The sequence below is a fragment of the Bubalus kerabau genome, chromosome 6 (genome assembly GCF_029407905.1).
Source record: "Bubalus kerabau isolate K-KA32 ecotype Philippines breed swamp buffalo chromosome 6, PCC_UOA_SB_1v2, whole genome shotgun sequence".
NCBI lineage: Eukaryota > Metazoa > Chordata > Mammalia > Artiodactyla > Bovidae > Bubalus > Bubalus kerabau.
The window spans coordinates 26,761,717-26,780,918 of record NC_073629.1 but is presented as its reverse complement, the minus strand read 5'-3'; the positions used below and the strand labels follow the sequence as shown (position 1 = coordinate 26,780,918).

General features: G+C 41.9%; 1 protein-coding gene across 8 annotated transcripts in view; it reads left to right on the top strand.

The window, feature by feature from the left end:
* MAN1A2 (mannosidase alpha class 1A member 2) overlaps positions 1-19,202 on the top strand; it is a 148,983-nt gene that overhangs the window by 20,791 nt on the left and 108,990 nt on the right. For all 8 annotated transcript variants that reach the window (XR_008715633.1, XR_008715637.1, XR_008715636.1 and 5 more), the window contains one exon: positions 10,633-10,888. Coding sequence is in view for 3 of the 8 variants with exons in the window: in XM_055584610.1 (XP_055440585.1) it covers positions 10,633-10,888 (256 nt within the window). In the remaining 5 variants the exon portion in view is untranslated. The remainder of the gene's footprint in view (positions 1-10,632; positions 10,889-19,202) is intronic.

The window sequence follows — 19,202 nt, the reverse complement described above, 5'->3', positions numbered from 1 at the left end:
TGTTTGAAGGATTTTGAGCATAACCTTGTTGGCATGTAAAATGAGCACATTTGTACAGTAGTTTGAAATGTGTTCAGTTCAGTTCAGTTGCTCAGTTGTGTCCGAGTCTTTGCAACCCCATGAACTGCAGCACGCCAGGCCTTCCTGTCCATCACCAACTCCCGGAGTCCACCCAGACCCATGTCCATTGAGTCTGCGATGCCATCCAACCATCTCATCCTCTGTCGTCCCCTTCTCCTCCTGCCCCCAATCCCTCCCAGCATCAGGGTCTTTTCCAATGAGTCAGCTCTTCGCATGAGGTGGCCAAAGTATTGGAGTTTCAGCTTCAACATCAGTCCTTCCAATGAACACCCAGGATTGGTCTCCTTTAGAATGGACTGGTTGGATCTCCCTGCAGCCCAAGGGGTCTCTCAAGAGTCTTCTCCAACACCACAGTTCAAAAGCATCAATTCTTCTGTGCTCAGCTTTCTTTATAGTCCAACTCTCACATCCATACATAACCCTGAACAGTTTCCTTTTTATCTTTGTGTCTTAGTGTTTTCCTAATAAGATGGAGAACAGTGTTAAGTATAGGGTGCCTCATAAATTGGTGTGAGAACTAAATAAGGTAATCTTGTATAAAGAAAGAAAAAATAAAAACAAAACGAGACAACAACTTAAAAAAATGCAAACCTAATGTTATTTATGGGATATTAAAAAGTGATTTAACTCTTACACAGAGGATATAATTGAAAAAGTAATTTCTTTTTTTTTTTTTTAAAGTAATTTCAAATCTCATGCAAACTTGCAGTTATAAGATTAGATATTTTTTGGAAATCTTGGAAGGTACCCATAGTTAGCCATTCTGCAAAGTTTGAGGGCACAGTCCTGCACAGGACTACCTTACTTCTGACACCACCTAAAATTTCAGGGGACTCTAAAGCCACCCTCAGGTTTGATAATTTGCTAGGACTCCCAAAACTCACTAAAAGTCATCCACTCATGAAAGGATTATAGATTATAGTGAAGGGATGGAGTTTAAAATCAGCCAAGGGAAAGAAGCACATAGCATATATTCCAGGAAGGTTCCAGATGTAGAGCTTCTAGTGTCCTCTTCTTATAAAGTCAGGACATCAAGTTGTGACAGTGTGTATTGTCACCCAGGTAAGCTCATGTGAGCTTTGGTGTCCAGAGTTTTTGAGGAATGAGTAACTGATTGCCTCCATGAATGAGCAACTTAGTCTCCATGTTGGCTGATACTTTATGACCCAGAACCTCACCCTAAGTTGTTTTGTTGGATTTATTTGGTTTTTTTTTTAGTATGGCTAGCCCCGACCCTGGATGTGGCCAACCCCACCCTAAAAGGTGGTGTGGCCAGCACCCACCATAAACAAACAAGGACACATCTATGAAGTAGACAGATTACCTCCCATAAAGTGGCCAGACTTGTCTTAGGACAATGCAGAATTCTTTACTACATGGAAAGATACAAGGCACTGATGAAAAGCAAGAGACAAATGGAAGTTCACCATGATTATCTGTTGAAGATATCAAAGTTACAAAAAAAAAAAAAAAAAAAATCTTAAAAAGATGTAAGTAAAAGGTCATTCAGGTGAAAATAAACATCTAGAAATTTGATCCAACTGATGAAATTTAAAATCTAGAAATTTGGGCACTAAAGTAAAATTTGAGGAGCCTCTTGAAAATGAAATTGAAATGAGGACAGATTAGCTCAAGATGGTGGAGTAAAAGGACATGCGCTCACTCCTTACAAGAACACTGAAATCACAACTAACTGCTGAACAGTCATCAACAAAGTCAGTTCTGGAACCTGGCAGAAAAAATACCCTACAACCAAAGTCAAAGGAGAAGTCACAGTATGACGGTTGGAGGGGCATAATTGTGATAAAATCAAATCATATACCCACTGGATGAGCAACCTACAAACTGGAGAACAATTACAGCACAGAAGTTCTACTGGAATAAAAGTTCTGAGCCCTATGCCAGGCTGTCCAGTGTGGGGGTATCTGGCAACAGGAGGAAGAGTCCCTAGAGAATCTGGCTTTGAAGTTTAATTGCAAGACTTCTCAGGACACGGAGGGTGGGGGGAGGGAGACAGAAACTCTGCTCTTGGAGGGTACACACAAAGTCCTGTGTGCACCAGGACCTAGGGGAAAAAAGCTGTGACTCCATACAAGACTGAGCCAGACCTACCTCACCTCAGAGGTGAGGGGTATCTGGTGGCTCATTACTGGGACAAACACTGGCAGCAGCAGTTCTGGGAATTACTTATTCATGTGACCCCTCTAGAGGCCACCATTAGCCTCACTAAACAGCCTGTAGGCTCCAGTGCTGGGACACCTCAGGACAAACAATGAACAGGGAGGGAACACTGCCCCATCCATCAACAGATAAGCATATTAAAGTTTTACTTGGCACAGTCATGCCCACCAGAGAGATAGGGCCAAGCTCTAGGGTACCACCAGTCCCACCCATTAGGAAGCTTGTACAAGCCTACTAGATAGCCTCATCTACCAGAGGGCAAACAGTAGAAGTAAGGAGAAGTACAGTCTTACAGCTTGTGAAACAAAAACCACAATCACAGAAACTTAAGACAAAATGTAATGGTAGAGGATTATGTCCCAGTTGAAGGAATAAGATAATAGCCTAGAAAAACAACCAAGTGAAGTGGAGATAGGCAACCTTTCAGAAAAAAAATTGAGAATAATGATAGGGAAGACAATCCAGTCTCAGACAAAGAATGGAGTCAAGGATTGAGAAGATGCAAGAAATGTTTAACAAAGACCTAGAAGAACTAAGAAAAGGTGAGTTTTCATTCCAACCCCAAAGAAAGGCTATGCCAAAAAATGTTCAAACTATCACACAATTGCACTCATCCCACACGCTAGCAAAATAATGCTCAAAATTCTCCAAGCTGGGCCTCAAAGTATGTGAACCGTGAACTTCCAGATGTTCAAGCTGGATTTAGAAAAGAGGAACCAGAGATCAAATTGCCAACATCCATTGGATCATCGAAAAAGCACGAGAGTTCCAGAAAAACATTTGCTTTATTGACTATGCCAAGGCCTTTGACTGTGTGGATCACAACAAATTGTGGAAAATTCTTCAAGAGATAGGAATACCAGACCACCCGACCTTCCTCCTGAGAAATCTGTATGCAGCTCAAGAAGCAACAGTTAGAAGTGGACATAGAAGAAGAGACTGGTTCCAAATTGGGAAAAGAATATTGTCACTCTGCTTATTCAATTTATATGCAGAGTACATCATGTGAAATGCCAGGCTGGATGAAGCACAAGCTGTAATGAAGATTGCCGGGGGAAATATCAATAACCTCAGGTATGCAGATGACATTACCCTTTGGCAAAAAGAAAAGAACTAAAGAGCCTCTTGATGAAAGTTAAAGAGGAGAGTCAAAAAGCTGGCTTAAAACTCAACATTCAGAAAATGAAGATCATGGCATCTGGTCACATCACTTCATGGCAAATAGATAGGGAGACAGTGGAAACACTGACAGACTATTTTTTTGGGCTCCAAAACCACTGCAGATGATGACTGAAGTCAAGAAATTAAAAGACACTTGCTCCTTAGAAGAAAAGCTGTGACCAACCTAGACAGCATATTAAAAGGCAGAGACGTTACTTGGCCAACAAAAGTCCATCTAGTCAAAGCTGTGGTTTTTCCAGTAGTCATGTATTGATGTGAGAGTTGGACTATAAAGAAAGCTGAGCACCAAAGAATTGATGCTTTTGAACTGTGGTGTTGGAGAAGACTCTTGAGAGTCCCTTGGATCACAAGGATATCAAACCAGTCAGTCCTCAAGGAAATCAGTCCTGAATATTCATTTGAGGGACTGATGCTGAAGCTGAAACTTTAATACTTTGGTCACCTGATCCGAACTGACTTAATTTGACAAGACCCTGATGCTGGGAAATATTGAAGGCAGGAAGAGAAGGGGATGACAGAGGATGAGACCGTTGGATGGTATTGTTGACTTGATGGACATGAGTTTGAGCAAGCTTTGGGAGTTGGTGATATACAGGGAAGCCAGGCGTGCTGCATGCAGTCCTTGGGATCACAGAGTTGGACATGACTGAAGAACTGAACTGAAAAAGAACTAAAGAACGAACAGAGATAAACAATACAGTAATTGAAATGGAAAATGCACTAGAAGGATTCAACAGTAGAATAACTTAAGCAGAAGAACAGATAATTGACCTGGAAGACAGAATGTTGGAAATCACTGCTGAGGAACAGAATAACAAAAAGAATGAAAAGAAATGAAGACAGTATAAGTGACCTCTGGGACAACATTAAATGTACTACCATTTGCATTATAGGAGTCCCAAAAGGAGAGGAGAGAGAGAAAGGATCTGAGAAAATATTTGAAGAGAAAATAGCTGAAAATTCACTTCCCTAACAAGGTCTTCCCTGGTAGCTCAGCTGGTAAATAATCTGCCTCCAATGCAGGAGACCCTGTTTCAATTCCTGGGTTAGGAAGATCCCCTAGAGAAGAGATAAGCTACCTACTCCAGTATTCTTGGGTTTCTCTGGTGGCTCAGATGGTAAAGAATTCGCCTGCAATGTGGGAGACTTGGATTTGATCCCTGGGTTGGGAAGACCCCCTGGAGGAGGGCAAGGCAACCCAGTCCAGTATTCTTGCCTATAGAATCCTCATGGACAGAGGAGCCTGGTGGGCTACAGTCCATGGGGTTGTAAAGAGTCGTACATGATTGAATGACTGAGCACAGCACAACGTTCCAAAGGAAACAACCACCCAAGTTCAGAAGGTGCAGAGAGTCCCAGGTAGGATAAACCTAAGGAGGAACATGCTGAGAGACACATAGTAATCACATTGACAAAAATTAAAGACAAATTTAAAATAATAAAAGCAAGGAAGGAAAAACAACAACATACAAAGGAACTCCCATAAGGTTTTCAGTTGATTTCTCTGCTGAAACTCTGCAGGCCAGAAGGAAGTGGCTCAATGTATTTAAATGATGAAAGTGAAGAACCTACAATCAAGAATACTCTACCCAGCAAGGCTCTCATCCAGATTTGATATAGAAATCAAAAACTTTCAGGTAACAGGAGATGAGGTAGCTCACCACCAACAAAATCACCTTTGCTGAAAATGCTAAAGGAACTCTTTAGCGGGAAAGAGACCAGCAACTTAAAACAGCCTCGTGCTACATATATAGATTGCTATATCAAAACCTCACATAAACAGCAAACCCAAAAACTATATATACACAAAAACAGAGATCAAAAGATTTGGTATAATTAATGGCTTACATTTGTATAGAAAATTACAATTTACTAAGTCCTTATACTTACCTTGGATATCACTAGCCAAGTGTTCAGTTCAGTCGCTCAGTTGTCTCCGACTCTTTGTGACCCTATGAACCGTAGCATGCCAGGCCTCCCTGTCCATCACCAACTCCCATAGTCTACCCAAACTCATGTCCATTGAGTCGGTGATGCCATCCAACCATCTCATCCTCTGTCATCCCCTTCTCCTCCTGCCCTCAATCTTTCCCAGCATCAGGGTCTTTTCAAAAGAGTCAGCTCTTCACATCAGGTGGCCAAAGTATTGGAGTTTCAGCTTCAACATCAGTCCTTCCCATGAACACCCTTTAGGATGGACTTGTTGGATCTCCTTGCAGTCCAAGGGACTCTCAAGAGTCTTTTCCAACACCACAGTTCAAAAGCATCAGTTCTTCTGTGCTCAGCTTTCTTTATAGTCCAACTCTCACATCCATACATGACTACTGGAAAAACCATAGTCTTGACTAGACGGACCTTTGTTGACAAAGTAATGTCTCTGCTTTTTAATATGCTGTCTAGATTGGTCATAGCTTTCCTTCCAAGGAGTAAGCGTCTTTTAATTTCATGGCTGCAGTCACCATCTGCAATGATTTTGGAGCCCAGAAAAATAAAGTCAGCCACTGTTTCCACTGTTTCCCCATCTATTTCCCATGAAGTGATGGGACTGGATGCCATGATCTTCGTTTTCTGAACGTTGAGCTTTCAGCCAACTTTTTCGCTCTCCTCCTTCACTTTCATCAAGAGGCCCTGTAGTTCTTCTTGACTTTTTGCCAAATGTATTAGGATAGTATTACCTGTCTTGCTATCTTTATTGAGGAAAGTACTGGTCTTGGAGGTTTTTGAGTGACGTGTGTCAGGTTACAGAGTGAGTTGAGGGCAAAGATGGAACCAGAATCCTAGTCTCCTGACTTTTTGCTTAATTACTTTTACGGCAAGTACCTTTTTTCCAACTGCAAAATGATTCTTCTTGGATATGTTCTCTAGGCCTAGGCACAATGTCTTCTGTTGGTAAGGAGGGGGAGAGGGATTGGAAAGCAGTTTGGTGGTACCTGCATATTTACCATAGTTATCTTATCTTTGGAGAAGAGAATGGCAACTCACTCCAGGATTCCTGCCTGGGAAATCCCATGGACAGAGGAGCCTGGTGGGCTACAGTCCATGAGGTCCCAAGAGTCAGACAGACTGGAGCAACTATCACTATCTTATCTAAGATTTCATTCAGTGCTTATCTGCTGCTGATGCCCTCATCTGTCTGAGTCTCCTGAACAGATCAGCCCAGAATTACCCTTGGATGCATACTGGGGTCAACCTTGTTTCTTCTCTGCCATACTTTTCCTATATCTAGTCTTTCTGCAGATGGATTTTTTTCTTGCTACCCAAATGACCTTGTTTGTTCCCAGTTGTCTGGCTCTGCTGTGATTCCTCCTTTTTTCTCTGTTTTTCTCATTAGCCCGTTTTCATAGTGAGCTATCCAATTTTATTTTTCTCTAAATGTTTAACATTTTATTTTTAATACTAGGCTGTGAATTGTTTTTTTTTTTTCTCTCGATATATAATTGTGTGGTTTTCAACACATGTTCACATTTGTGTAAGCACAGAAATTAGGGTATGTAACAGTGCTACAATCCAGAAAAACTGTCTTGTATTATTCCTTTATAGTTAACCTCTCCCCTTTCCATAACTCCTGTCATCCACTGATATATATAAATGTATATATTCATTATTACTCTGCTTTTGTCTTTTTGAGAATGTCATGTAAAAGCAATTATATAGAATATAACTGTTGATACTGGCTTCTTTCATTCACATACTACCTTTGAAATTCATTCAAGTTGTGTGTTTGAATAGTTTTTTTTTTATTGCTGAGTAGTTGGCACCCCACTCCAGTACTCTTGCCTGGAAAATCCCATGGACGGAGGAGCCTGGTAGGCTGCAGGCCATAGGGTTGCTAAGAGTCGGACATGACTGAGCGACTTCACTTTCACCTTTTACTTTAATACATTGGAGAAGGAAATGGCAACCCACTCCAGTGTTCTTTCCTGGAGAATCCCAGGGACGGGGGAGCCTGGTGGGCTGCCGTCTATGGGGTCGCACAGGGTCGGACACGACTGAAGTGACTTAGCAGCAGCAGCAGCAGCAGTATTCCAGTGGCACCCCACTCCAGTACTCTTGCCTGGAAAATCCCATGGATGGAGGAGCCTGGTAGGCTGCAGTCCATGGGGTTGCTAATAGTCGGACACAACTGAGCGACTTCACTTTCCCTTTTTACTTTCATGCATTGGAGAAGGAAATGGCAAGCCACTCCAGTGTTTTTGCCTGGAGAATCCCAGACACGGGGGAGCCTGGTGGGCTGTCGTCTATGGGGTCACACAGAGTTGGACACGACTGAAGTGACTTAGCAGCAGCAGCAGAAGCAGTATTCCCATAGTGTGAATGTACCACAGTATAAACAGTGGTTTGTTTAACCATTTACTTTTTGAAAGACATGAAGGTTATTTCCAGTTTTTACCCGTTACAAATAAAGCTGCTATAAACATTTGTGTATAGGATTCCATCCTCCCCCGTTTTTGAAATTGTGGTAAAATATGCATAACATAGGGGCTTCACAGGTGGCATTAGTGGTAAAGACCCCCCTTGCTAATGCAGGAGACGTAAGAGATGCAGGTTCAATCCTGGGTTGGGAAGATACCCTGGAGGAGGGCATGGCAACCCAGTCCAGTATTCTTGCCTGGAGAATCTCATGGACAGAGGAACCTGATGGGCGACAGTCCATAGGGTTGCAAAGAATCAGACACAACTGAAGTGACTTGGCGCACACACACATATGCATAATGTAAAGTTTACCATCTTAACTATTTTCACATGTACAGTGCAGTGGTATTAAATGTATTCATATTACTGTGCAACCGTCACTACCATCCATCTCCAGAATTCTTTTCATCTTGCAGAACTGAAACTGCTTATCAATTAAACAATAACTTCCCATTTTTTCCTTTCCTCAAGCCTCTCCTAACCATCGTTCTGCTGTTTTTCTGATTTTAACCTACCCTAAGACTCTCACGTGTAAGTGGAATTAAACAATATTTTTCTTTTTGTGACTGGCTTGTGTATAGGTTTTTATATGAGCATAAGCCTTAATTTCTCTGGGTTAAATGCCCAGGGAATTGCAGGATTCTATGATGGTTACATGTTTAGTTTTTAAAGAAACTGCTCAAGTTTTCCAAAGTGGCTGTACCATTCATTTTACTTTCTCACTAGCAATGTTGTAAGTCTAGGGTTTGAATTAAATTTCTAGAGCGGTAACTCTCGTGACCCCTTAGAGTAGTCATCATTGGATGATTTGGAAAATAGTAACTAACACTCCTGTATTCACTGATGTGGATTGTGTTGGAGTTGGGGAAAAGATTCAGGACTCGATAGAAACCCAGTAGGTATCTACTGTAGTAGTGGTTTCTAAACTTGTATGCATACCAGAATCATCAGGGGAACTCTTTATAATTCAAATTCATGGAGCTCATACAGACATGCTAAGTTGGAATCTGTATTTTTAACGAGGGCTAAAGCAAATTTTAAGTGATCATGCCCACAGTAGTTTGTCCATTGTGTTATAAGGTCTATGGAATTTACAAAATGTAAAAATTTCGGGAGCATATGGGGCTTCCCTGGTGGCTCAGTGGTGAAGAATCCACCTGCCAGTTCAGGAGACGTGTGTTTGATCCCTGGGTTGGGAAGATCACCTGAGGAGGAAATGGCAACCCAGTCCAGCATTCCTGCCTGGAGAATCTCATGGACAGAGGAGCCTGGTGGGCTACAGTCCATGGGGTCACAAAGAGTTGGACATGACTTAGTGACTAAACAACAACAACGTAATGTATATTCAACAAATAAGAAATTTCCAGTCCTCTTATTATCTTTTTCCGTATCTCTCTTCGACCCTATGTTTGTATCTCCTTGTCTCTTTTTCATATCAGTTTATGAAGTGATCTTATGTATTTAAAATTTTTTAAAAATTGAAGTAATGTTGATTTACAGTGTTCTGTTAATTTCCAGTGTACAACAAAGTGATTCAGTTATCACGTGTATTTTTTCATATTCTTTTCCACTTTGATTTATTATAGGGTGTTGAATATTGGGAGGCCTGGTGTGCTGCAGTCCATTGGGTTGCAAAGAGTCAGATACCTTGGTGACTGAACAGCAGCAACAACTGAATATAATTCCCTGTACTATACAATAGGACCTTGTTGTTTATTATATGGTCCCCTCTGATACTTAATTCTATTTTTTCAGTAACAAATAATCTCACCTTGGATAAACCTAATTGGCTGTGATACTACCACTGTGCAAAGCTTAATTCTATATTTTATTTTCTCTTCCCCCATCTAGTTTTTCACTGGTCTCTCTCCCCCCGCCCCCCCCCCCCCCCATGTGTCTAATAGGTTATTGACTACTACTTTCTCTGTTTTCACTTGGCCCTTAAATTGTAACTTACTAGGTTCCCTCTTCCTACTATGGAAAGTGTTTGCTGCTCAGCATCTGGGGCTTATTTTCTTTCTCATACAAAGATATATTTATCCTGCTCTTGGGGCTTCCCTCATAGCTCAGTTGGTAAAGAATCCGCCTGCAATGCAGGAGACCCCTGTTTGATTCCTGGGTCAGGAATATTTGCTGGAGAAAGGATAGGCTACCCTCTCCAGTATTCTTGGGCTTCCCTTATGGCTCAGCTGGTAAAAAATCTGCCTGCAATGCAGGAGACCTGGGTTCTATCCCTGAGTTGGGAAGATCCCATGGAGAAGGAAAAGGCTACCCACTCTAGTATTCTGCCCTGGAGAATTCCATGGACTGTATAGTTATGCTGTTGCTGCTGCTACTGCTAAGTCGCTTCAGTCGTGTCTGACTCTGTGTGACCCCAAAGACAGCAGCCCACCAGGCTCCTCTGTCCCTGGGATTCTCCAGTCAAGAATACTAGAGTGGGTTGCCATTTCCTTCTCCAATGCATGCATGCATGCTAAGTCGTTTCAGTCGTGTCCGACTCTGTGCGACCCCATTGACAGCAGCCCACCAGGCTCCTCTGTCCACGGGATTCTCTAGGCAAAAATACTGGAGTGGGTTGCCATTTCCTTCTCCAACTGTATAGGTCATGGGGTCTCAAACAGTCAGACACGACTGAGAGACTTTCACTTGTGTAGGTAGATCCAAGTCTCTCTCATGGGTTGTTCTTTCTTTTCGACGGCAGGAGTAGAAAACAACTATCAAGGTTTGGTGAAGGAAGCTTTAAGTTTTGTATTTATTTTTCTTCTCTTCTTACAGGGAAGAAGAAGAACGTTTGAGAAATAAAATTCGAGCTGATCACGAGAAGGCTCTAGAAGAAGCAAAAGAAAAATTAAAAAAGTCAAGAGAGGAAATCCGAGCAGAAATACAGACAGAGAAAAATAAGGTAGTCCAAGAAATGAAGATAAGAGAGAAAAAGCCACTGCCAGCAGTTCCTATACCAAACCTTATAGGAACACATGGTGGAGACCCAGAAGATAATGACCTAAGAGAGAAAAGGGAAAAAATTAAAGAGGTAATAAGCTGAGATTTGTGATGCGGGGTGGTTAGGGATATAGGTATGCATTTGACTGGGTGTAAGTTTATCTCTCTGTCTGAATTTATGCCATCTGTGGTACAAACTTTGTCATACTTTCATCAAATTGTTTGTTTTGAGGTCAGAATTGTAGTTCAGTTTACAAGATGGCATCAAGTGCTAAAACTCTCTTAATATCAATCATAATTACAGGATACTTACAATTTTTGATATGGTGTTGATTGGATAGTTATGGTGCTTATCTTGTGTTCAGAGAACTTTTGATACTCAATATTTTATAAATAATGTAGAATAGACCCATAAACAGTTTATCATTTAATAAGAAATTTCATAAATATCTGTTTTCAAGGACCTCTGCTAGTTACTAGTTTCTGAAAAGTTAGCAAGTTTCTGAAGAGCTAGCTTTATATGTACCATCTTTCAAGGAGCCCGTCGTGATACCACTTAACCATACTGCAGATTAAGTACACATCTTTCCAAAGAGTCCCAATGGATTTAATGGGGAAGGATTGATTTCAGCATTATTGAAATTTGTTTGGTCTCAGGAGTCTTTCAGTTTTGTTATTCTAGGGGTTCTTTGGAGATAAAATACCAGAATGAGAAGGAATCTAGTGAATGTTTTAGTAGAACTTTGTTAATTAGAAATCCTGCTAATGCTGGGTAGAGTTTTAGTTTTACTGTTGTGAAGAAACAGATTTTGAAATAGCATAAACAGTATTTCAAATTGATTGTTTATCATAACTTAAGACAATAAGTTTAGTTCAAATAGATATCTATTAGGATATATTCTAGTAATGAATATGGAAGATGTGCAGGTATTTTAAGCATCCTTTATGAATTAGTATAAGATATGTACTTTGATTTTACCTTACTCTGGATTCTATGTTTTGTGCTCAGGCTGCTTGAGGCACTTTCTTTGGGCAGTGTTGAGGAAAAGGCAATGGCACCCCACTCCCGTACTTTTGCCTGGAAAATCCCATGGACGGAGGAGTCTGGTAGGCTGCAGTCCATGAGGTCGATAGAGTCAGACACGACTGAGCGACTTCGCTTTCACTTTTCACTTTCATGCATTGGAGAAGGAAATGGCAACCCACTCCAGTGTTCTTGCCTGGAGAATGCCAGGGATGGTGGAGCCTGGCGGGCTGCCATCCATGGGGTTGCACAGCGTCGGACACGACTGAAGCGACTTAGCAGCAGCAGAGGAGACTTTGATAATATTTTTTTAATGTCATTAGAATTTATTGAAATACTTTCTGATGTACGTAATAATTCACATAGATAACACTGTGTGTTTCAGTTCAGTTCAGTCGCTGAGTGGTGTCTGACTCTTTGCGACCCCATGGACTGCAGCATGTCAGGCTTCCCTGGGGACCCACTACCACCCACAGGTTCAGTGATACACTGGGAGTACTCACAGAACTTAGCATTGACAGCATACAGATTAAAATCAATAGAAAAGGCATATAGGACAAAGTCCAGTAGAGACCAGGCAAAAGCTTCTCATTGTCCTCTCACAGTGGAATGATATCAGTTCAGTTCAGTTCAGTCACTCAGTCGTGTCCGACTCTTCGCGACCCCATGAATTGCAGCATGCCAGGCCTCCCTGTCCATCGCCAACTCCTGGAGTTCACTCAGACTCACGTCCATCGAGTCAGTGATGCCATCTAGCCATCTCATCCTCTGTCGTCCCCTTCTCCTGCCCCCAATCCCTCCCAGCATCAGAGTCTTTTCCAATGAGTCAACTCTTCGCAAGAGGTGGCCAAAGTACTGGAGTTTCAGCTTTAGCATCAATCCTTCCAAAGAAATCCCAGGGCTGATCTCCTTCAGAATGGACTGGTTGGATCTCCTTCCAGTCCAAGGGACTCTCAAGAGTCTTCTCCAACACCACAGTTCAAAAGCATCAATTCTTCGGCGCTCAGCCTTCTTCACAGTCCAACTCTCACATCCATACATGACCACAGGAAAAACCATAGCCTTGACTAGACAGACCTTTGTTGGCAAAGTAATGTCTCTGCTTTTGAATGTGCTATCTAGGTTGGTCATAACTTTCCTTCCAAGGAGAAAGCGTCTTTTAATTTTCTGGCTGCAGTCACCATCAGCAGTGATTTTGGAGCTCAAAAAAATAAAGTCTGACACTGTTTCCACTGTTTCCCCATCTATTTCCCATGAGGTGGTGGGACCAGATGCCATGATCTTCGTTTTCTGAATGTTGAGCTTTAAGCCAGTTTTTTTACTCTCCACTTTCATTTTCATCAAGAGGATTTTGAGTTCCTCTTCACTTTCTGCCATAAGGGTGGTGTCATCTGCATATCTGAGGTGATTGATATTTCTCCCAGCAAACTTGATCCCAGCTTGTGCTTCTTCCAGCCCAGCATTTCTCATGATGTACTCTGCATAGAAGTTAAATAAGCAGGGTGACAATATACAGCCTTGGCGTACTCCTTTTCCTATTTGGAACCAGTCTGTTGTTCCATGTCCGTTCTAACTGTTGCTTCCTAATCTGCATGTAGGTTTCTCAAGAGGCAGGTCAGGTGGTCTGGTATTCCCATCTCTTTCAGAATTTTCCAGTTTATTGTGATCCACACAGTCAAAGGCTTTGGCATAGTCAATAAAGCAGAAATAGATGCTTTTCTGGAACTCTCTTGCTTTTTCAATGATCCAGCGGATGTTGGCAATTTGGTCTCTGGTTCCTCTGCCTTTTCTAAAACCAGCTTGAACATCTGGAAGTTCATGGTTCACGTATTGGTGAACCCTGGCTTGGAGAATTTTGAGCATTACTTTACTAGTGTGTGAGATGAGTGCAATTGTGCAGTAGTTTAAGCATTCTTTGGCATTGCCTTTCTTTGGGATTGGAATGAAAACTGACCTTTTCCAGTCCTGTGGCCACTGCTGAGTTTTCCAAATTTGCTGGCAAATTGAGTGCAGCACTTTCACAGCATCATCTTTCAGGATTTGAAATAGCTCCACTGGAATTCCATCACCTCCACTAGCTTTGTTCATAGTGATGCTTTCTAAGGCCCACTTGACTTCACATTCCAGGACATCTGGCTCTAGGTGAGTGATCACATCATCGTGATTATCTTGGTCTTGAAGATCCTTTTTGTACAGTTCTTCTGTGTATTCTTGCCACCTCTTCTCAGTATCTTCTGCTTCTGTTAGGTCCATACCATTTCTGTCCTTTATCGAGCCCATCTTTGCAAGAAATGTTCCCTTGGTATCTCTAATTTTCTTGAAGCGATCTCTAGTCTTTCCCATTCTGTTGTTTTCATCTATTTCTTTGCATTGGTCTCTGAGGAAGGCTTTCTTACCTCTTCTTGCTATTCTTCAGAACTCTGCATTCAGATGCTTATATCTTTCCTCTTTTCCTTTCCTTTTCGCTTCTCTTCTTTTCACAGCTATTTGTAAGGCCTCCCCAGACAGCCATTTTGCTTTTTTGCCTTTCTGTTCTATGGGAATGGTCTTGATCCCTGTCTCCTTTACAATGTCACGAACCTCCGTCCATAGTTCACCAGGCACTCTATCTATCAGATCTAGTCCCTTAAATCTGTTTCTCACTTCCACTGTATAATCATAAGGGATTTGGTTTAGGTCATACCTGAATGGTCTAGTGGTTTTCCCTACTTTCTTCAATTTGAGTCTGAATTTGGGAATAAGGAGTTCATGATCTGAGCCACAGTCAGCTCCTGGTCTTGTTTTTGCTGACTGTATAGAGCTTCTCCATCTTTGGCTGCAAAGAATATAATCAATCTGATTTTGGTGTTGACCATCTGGTGATGTCCATGTGTAGAGTCTTCTCTTGTGTTGTTGGAAGAGGGTGTTTGCTATGACCAGTGCATTTTCTTGGGAAAACTCTATTGGTCTTTGCCCTGCTTTCATTCCGTATTCCAAGGCCAAATTTGTCTGTTATTCCAGGTGTTTCTTGACTTCCTACTTTCGCATTCCAGTCCTCTATAATGAAAAGGACATCTTTTTTGGGTGTTAGTTCTAAAAGGTCTTGTAGGTCTTCATAGAACGGTTCAGCTTCTTCAGCGTTACTGGCTGGGGCATAGACTTGGATTACTGTGATATTGAATGGTTTGCCTTGGAAACAAACAGAGATCATTCTGTCATTTTTGAGATTGCCTCCAAGTACTGCATTTCGGACTCTTTTGTTGACCATGTTGGCTACTCCATTTCTTCTAAGGGATTCCTGCCCGCAGTAGTAGATATAATGGTCATCTGAGTTAAATTCACGCATTCCAGTCCATTTCCTAGAATGTTGACATTCACTCTTGCCATCTCCTGTTTGACCACTTCTAATTTGCCTTCCAGGTTCCTAAGCAGTATTCCTCTTTACAGCATTGGACCTTGCTTCTATCACCAGTTACATTCACAACTGCGTATTGTTTTTGCTTTGGCTCCATCCCTCATTCTTTCTGGAGTTATTTCTCCACTGATCTCCAGTAGCATATTGGGCACCTACCGACCTGGGGAGTTCCTCTTTCAGTATCCTGTCATTTTGCCTTTTCATACCGTTCATGGGGTTCTCAGGGCAAGAATACTGAAGTGGTTTGCCATCCCTTCTCCAGTGGACCACATTCTGTCAGATCTCTCCACCAGACCCGCCTTTCTTGGATGGCCCCACGGGCATGGCTTAGTTTCATTGAGTTAGACAAGGCTGTGGTCCTAGTGTGATTAGATTGACTAGTTGTCTGTGCTTATGGTTTCAGTGTGTATGCCCTCTGATGCCCTCTTGCAACACCTACCATCTTACTTGGGTTTCTCTTACCTTGGACGAGGGGTATCTCCTCACCACCGCCCCTCCTGACCTTGAACGTGGAGTGATATGGACAGTGCTTAATTCTCCCAGAAATGATGTGTGGCAGTGTGTGTGATGTATTACCAACCAGAGAAGTAAACCTGAGCCTTGGTGTCCATGTTTTTGGTTTTTTTTTTATAATTTTTTATTCAGTTCAGTCACTTAGTTGTGTCCGACTCTTTTGACCCCATGGATTGCAGCATTCGAGGCTTCCCTGTCCATCACCAACTCCCGAAGCTTGCTCAAGCTCATGTCCATCGAGTTAATGATTCCATCCAGCCATCTCATCCTCTGTCGTCCCCTTTTCTTTCTGCCTTCAATCTTTCCCAGCATCAGGGTCTTTTCCAGTGAGTCAGTTCTTCGCATCAGGTGGCCAAAGTATTGGAGTTTCAGCTTCAGCATCAGTCCCTCAAATAAATACTCAGGACTGATTTCCTTGAAGACTGATTATTTGATCTCCTTGCAGTCCAAGGGACTCTCTGAAGAGTCTTCTCCAGCACCAGGGTTCAAGAGCATCAATTCTTTGGTGTTCAGCTTTCTTTATAGTCAAACTCTCACATCCATACATGACTACTGGAAAAAACATAGCTTTGGCTAGATGGACCTTTGTTGGCAAAGTAATATCTCTGCTCATTAATATGCAGTCTAGGTTGGTGATAGCTTTTCTTCAGGGAGCAAGTGTCTTTTAATTTCATGGCTGCAATCACCATCTGCAGTGATTCTGGACCCCTAAAAAGTCAAGTCTGTCACTGTTTCCATTGTTTCCCCATCTATTAGCCATGATGTGATGGGACCGTATGCCATGATCTTTTTTTTTTGAATGAGTTTTAAGCCAGCTTTTTCACTCTCCTCTTTTCACTTTCATCAAGAGGCTCTTTAGTTATTCTTCACTTTCTGCCATAAGGGTGGTGTCATCTCCATATCTGGGGTTATTGATATCTCTCCTGGCATTCTTTAACCCAGCTTGTGCTTCATCCAGCCCGGCATTTTGTGTGATGTACTCTGCATATAAGTTAAATAAGGAGTGTGACAGTATACAGCCTTTACCTACTCCTTCCCCAGTTTGGAAGCACTCTTGTTCCATGTCCGGTTCTAACTATTGCTTCTTGAGCTGTGTACAGATTTCTCAAGAGGCAGGTCAGGTGGTCTGGTATTCCCATCTCTTTCAGAATTTTCCACAGTTTGTTGTGATCCATACAGTCAAAGGCTTTGGCATAGTCAATAAAGCAGAAGTACATGTTTTTCTAGAACTCTCTTGCTTTTTCTATGATCCAGTGGAAATTGGCAATTTGATCTCTGGTTCCTGTTTACGTTCAAAATCCAGCTTGAACATCTGGAAGTTCACAGTTCACATACCATTGAAGCCTGGCTTGGAAAATTTGGAGCATTACTTTGCTAGTGTGTGGGATGAGTGCAATTGTGTGGTAGTTTGAACATTCTTTGGCATTGCTCTTCTTCGGGATTGGAATGAAATCTTACCTTTTCCAGTCCTGTGGCTACTGCTGAGTTTTCCAAATTTGCTGGCATATTGAGTGCAGCACTTTCACAGCATCATCTTTTAGGATTTGAAGTAGCTCCACTGGAATTCCATCACCTCCACTAGCTTTGTTTGTAGTGGTGCTTCCTAACGCCCACTTAACTTTGCACTCCAGGATGTACGGCTCAAGGTGAGTGATCACACCATCGTGGTTATCTGGGTCATGAAGATCTTTCTTGTATAATTCTTCTGTGTATTCTTGCCACCTCTTCTCAGTATCTTCTGCTTCTGTTAGGTCCATACCATTTCTGTCCTTTATCGAGCCCATCTTTGCAAGAAATGTTCCCTTGGTATCTCTAATTTTCTTGAAGCGATCTCTAGTCTTTCCCATTCTGTTGTTTTCCTCTATTTCTTTGCATTGATCTCTGAGGAAGGCTTTTGTATCTCTCCTTGCTATTCTTTGGAACTCTGCATTCAGATGGGTATATCTGTCCTTTTCGCCTTTGCCTTTAGCTTCTCTTCTCACATCTTTGTAAGGCCTCCTCAGAAAATCATTTTGCCTTTTTGCCTTTCTTTTTCTTGGGAATAGTCTCGATCACTGCTTCCTGATGAAGGTCATGAACCTCTGTCCATAGTTTCAGGCACTCTATCAGTTCTAATCCCTTGAATCTATTTGTCACTTCTACTGTATAATCATAAGGGGTTTTGTTTAGGTCATACCTGAATGATCTAGTGGTTTTCCCTACTTTTTTCAGTTTAAGTCTTGAATTTTGCAGTAAGAGATCATGATCTGAGCTACAGTCACCTCCGGTCTTGTTTTTGCTGACTGTATAGAGCTTCTCCATCTTCAGCTGCAAAGAATATATTTAATGTGATTTTGGTATTGGCCATCTCATGATGTCCATGTGTAGAGTAGTTTCTTGTGTTGTTGGAGGAGGATGTTTGCTATGATCAGTGCATTCTTTTGGCAACACTCTGTTTGCCTTTCCCCTGCTTCATTTTGTACTCCAAGGCCAAATTTTCCTGTTACTCCAGGTATCTCTTGACTTCCTACTTTTGCATTCCAGTCCCCTATGACGAAAAGGACATCTTTTCTGGGTGTTAGTTCTAAAAGGTCTTGTATGTCATCATAGAGCTGTTCTGCTTTAGCTTCTTTGGCATTAGTGGTTGTGTCATAGGCTTGGATTACTGTGATATTGAATGATTTGCCTTGGAAACGAACAGAGATCATTCTATAATTTTTGAGATTGTACCCAGTACTGCATTTCAGACTCTTGACTATGAGGGCTACTCTATTGCTTTTAAGGGATTCTCGCCCACAGTAGTAGATATAATGTCATCTGAATTTAATTTGCCCATTCCAGTCCATTTTAGTTCACTGATGCCTAAAATGTCAATGCTCACTCTTGCCAGCTCCTGTTGGACCACTTCCAATTTACCTTGATTCATGGACCTACATTCCAGGTTTTGATGGAATCTTGTTCTTTACAGCATCAGACTTTACTTCCATCACCAGTCGTATCCACTAGTGGGCATTGTTTTTGCTTTTACTCTGTCTCTTCATTATTTCTGGAGTTATTTCTCACTCTTTTCCAGTTGTTGCATATTGAGCACCTATCAGCCTAGGGAGTTCATCTTTTAGCATCATTTCTTTTTGCCTTTTCTTACTGTTCATGGGGTTCTCAAGGCAAGAATACTGAAGTGGTTTTCCATTCCCTTCTCCAGTGGACCATGTTTTGTCAGAACTCTTCACTATGACTTGTCCGTGTTGGGTGGCCATGGTTTATAGTTTCATTGAGTTAAACAAGGCTGTGATCCATGTGATCAGTTTGGTTAGTTTTCTGTGATTGTGGTTTTCATTCTCTCTGCCCTCTGACGGATAAGGACAAGAGACTTATGGAAGCTTCTTGATGGGAGAGACTGACTCGGGGGGAAACTGCGTCTGATTGGTGCAGCCTTGCTCAGTAAATGTTTAATCCAATTTCCTGTTGATGGCTGGGGCTCTGTTCCCTCCCTGT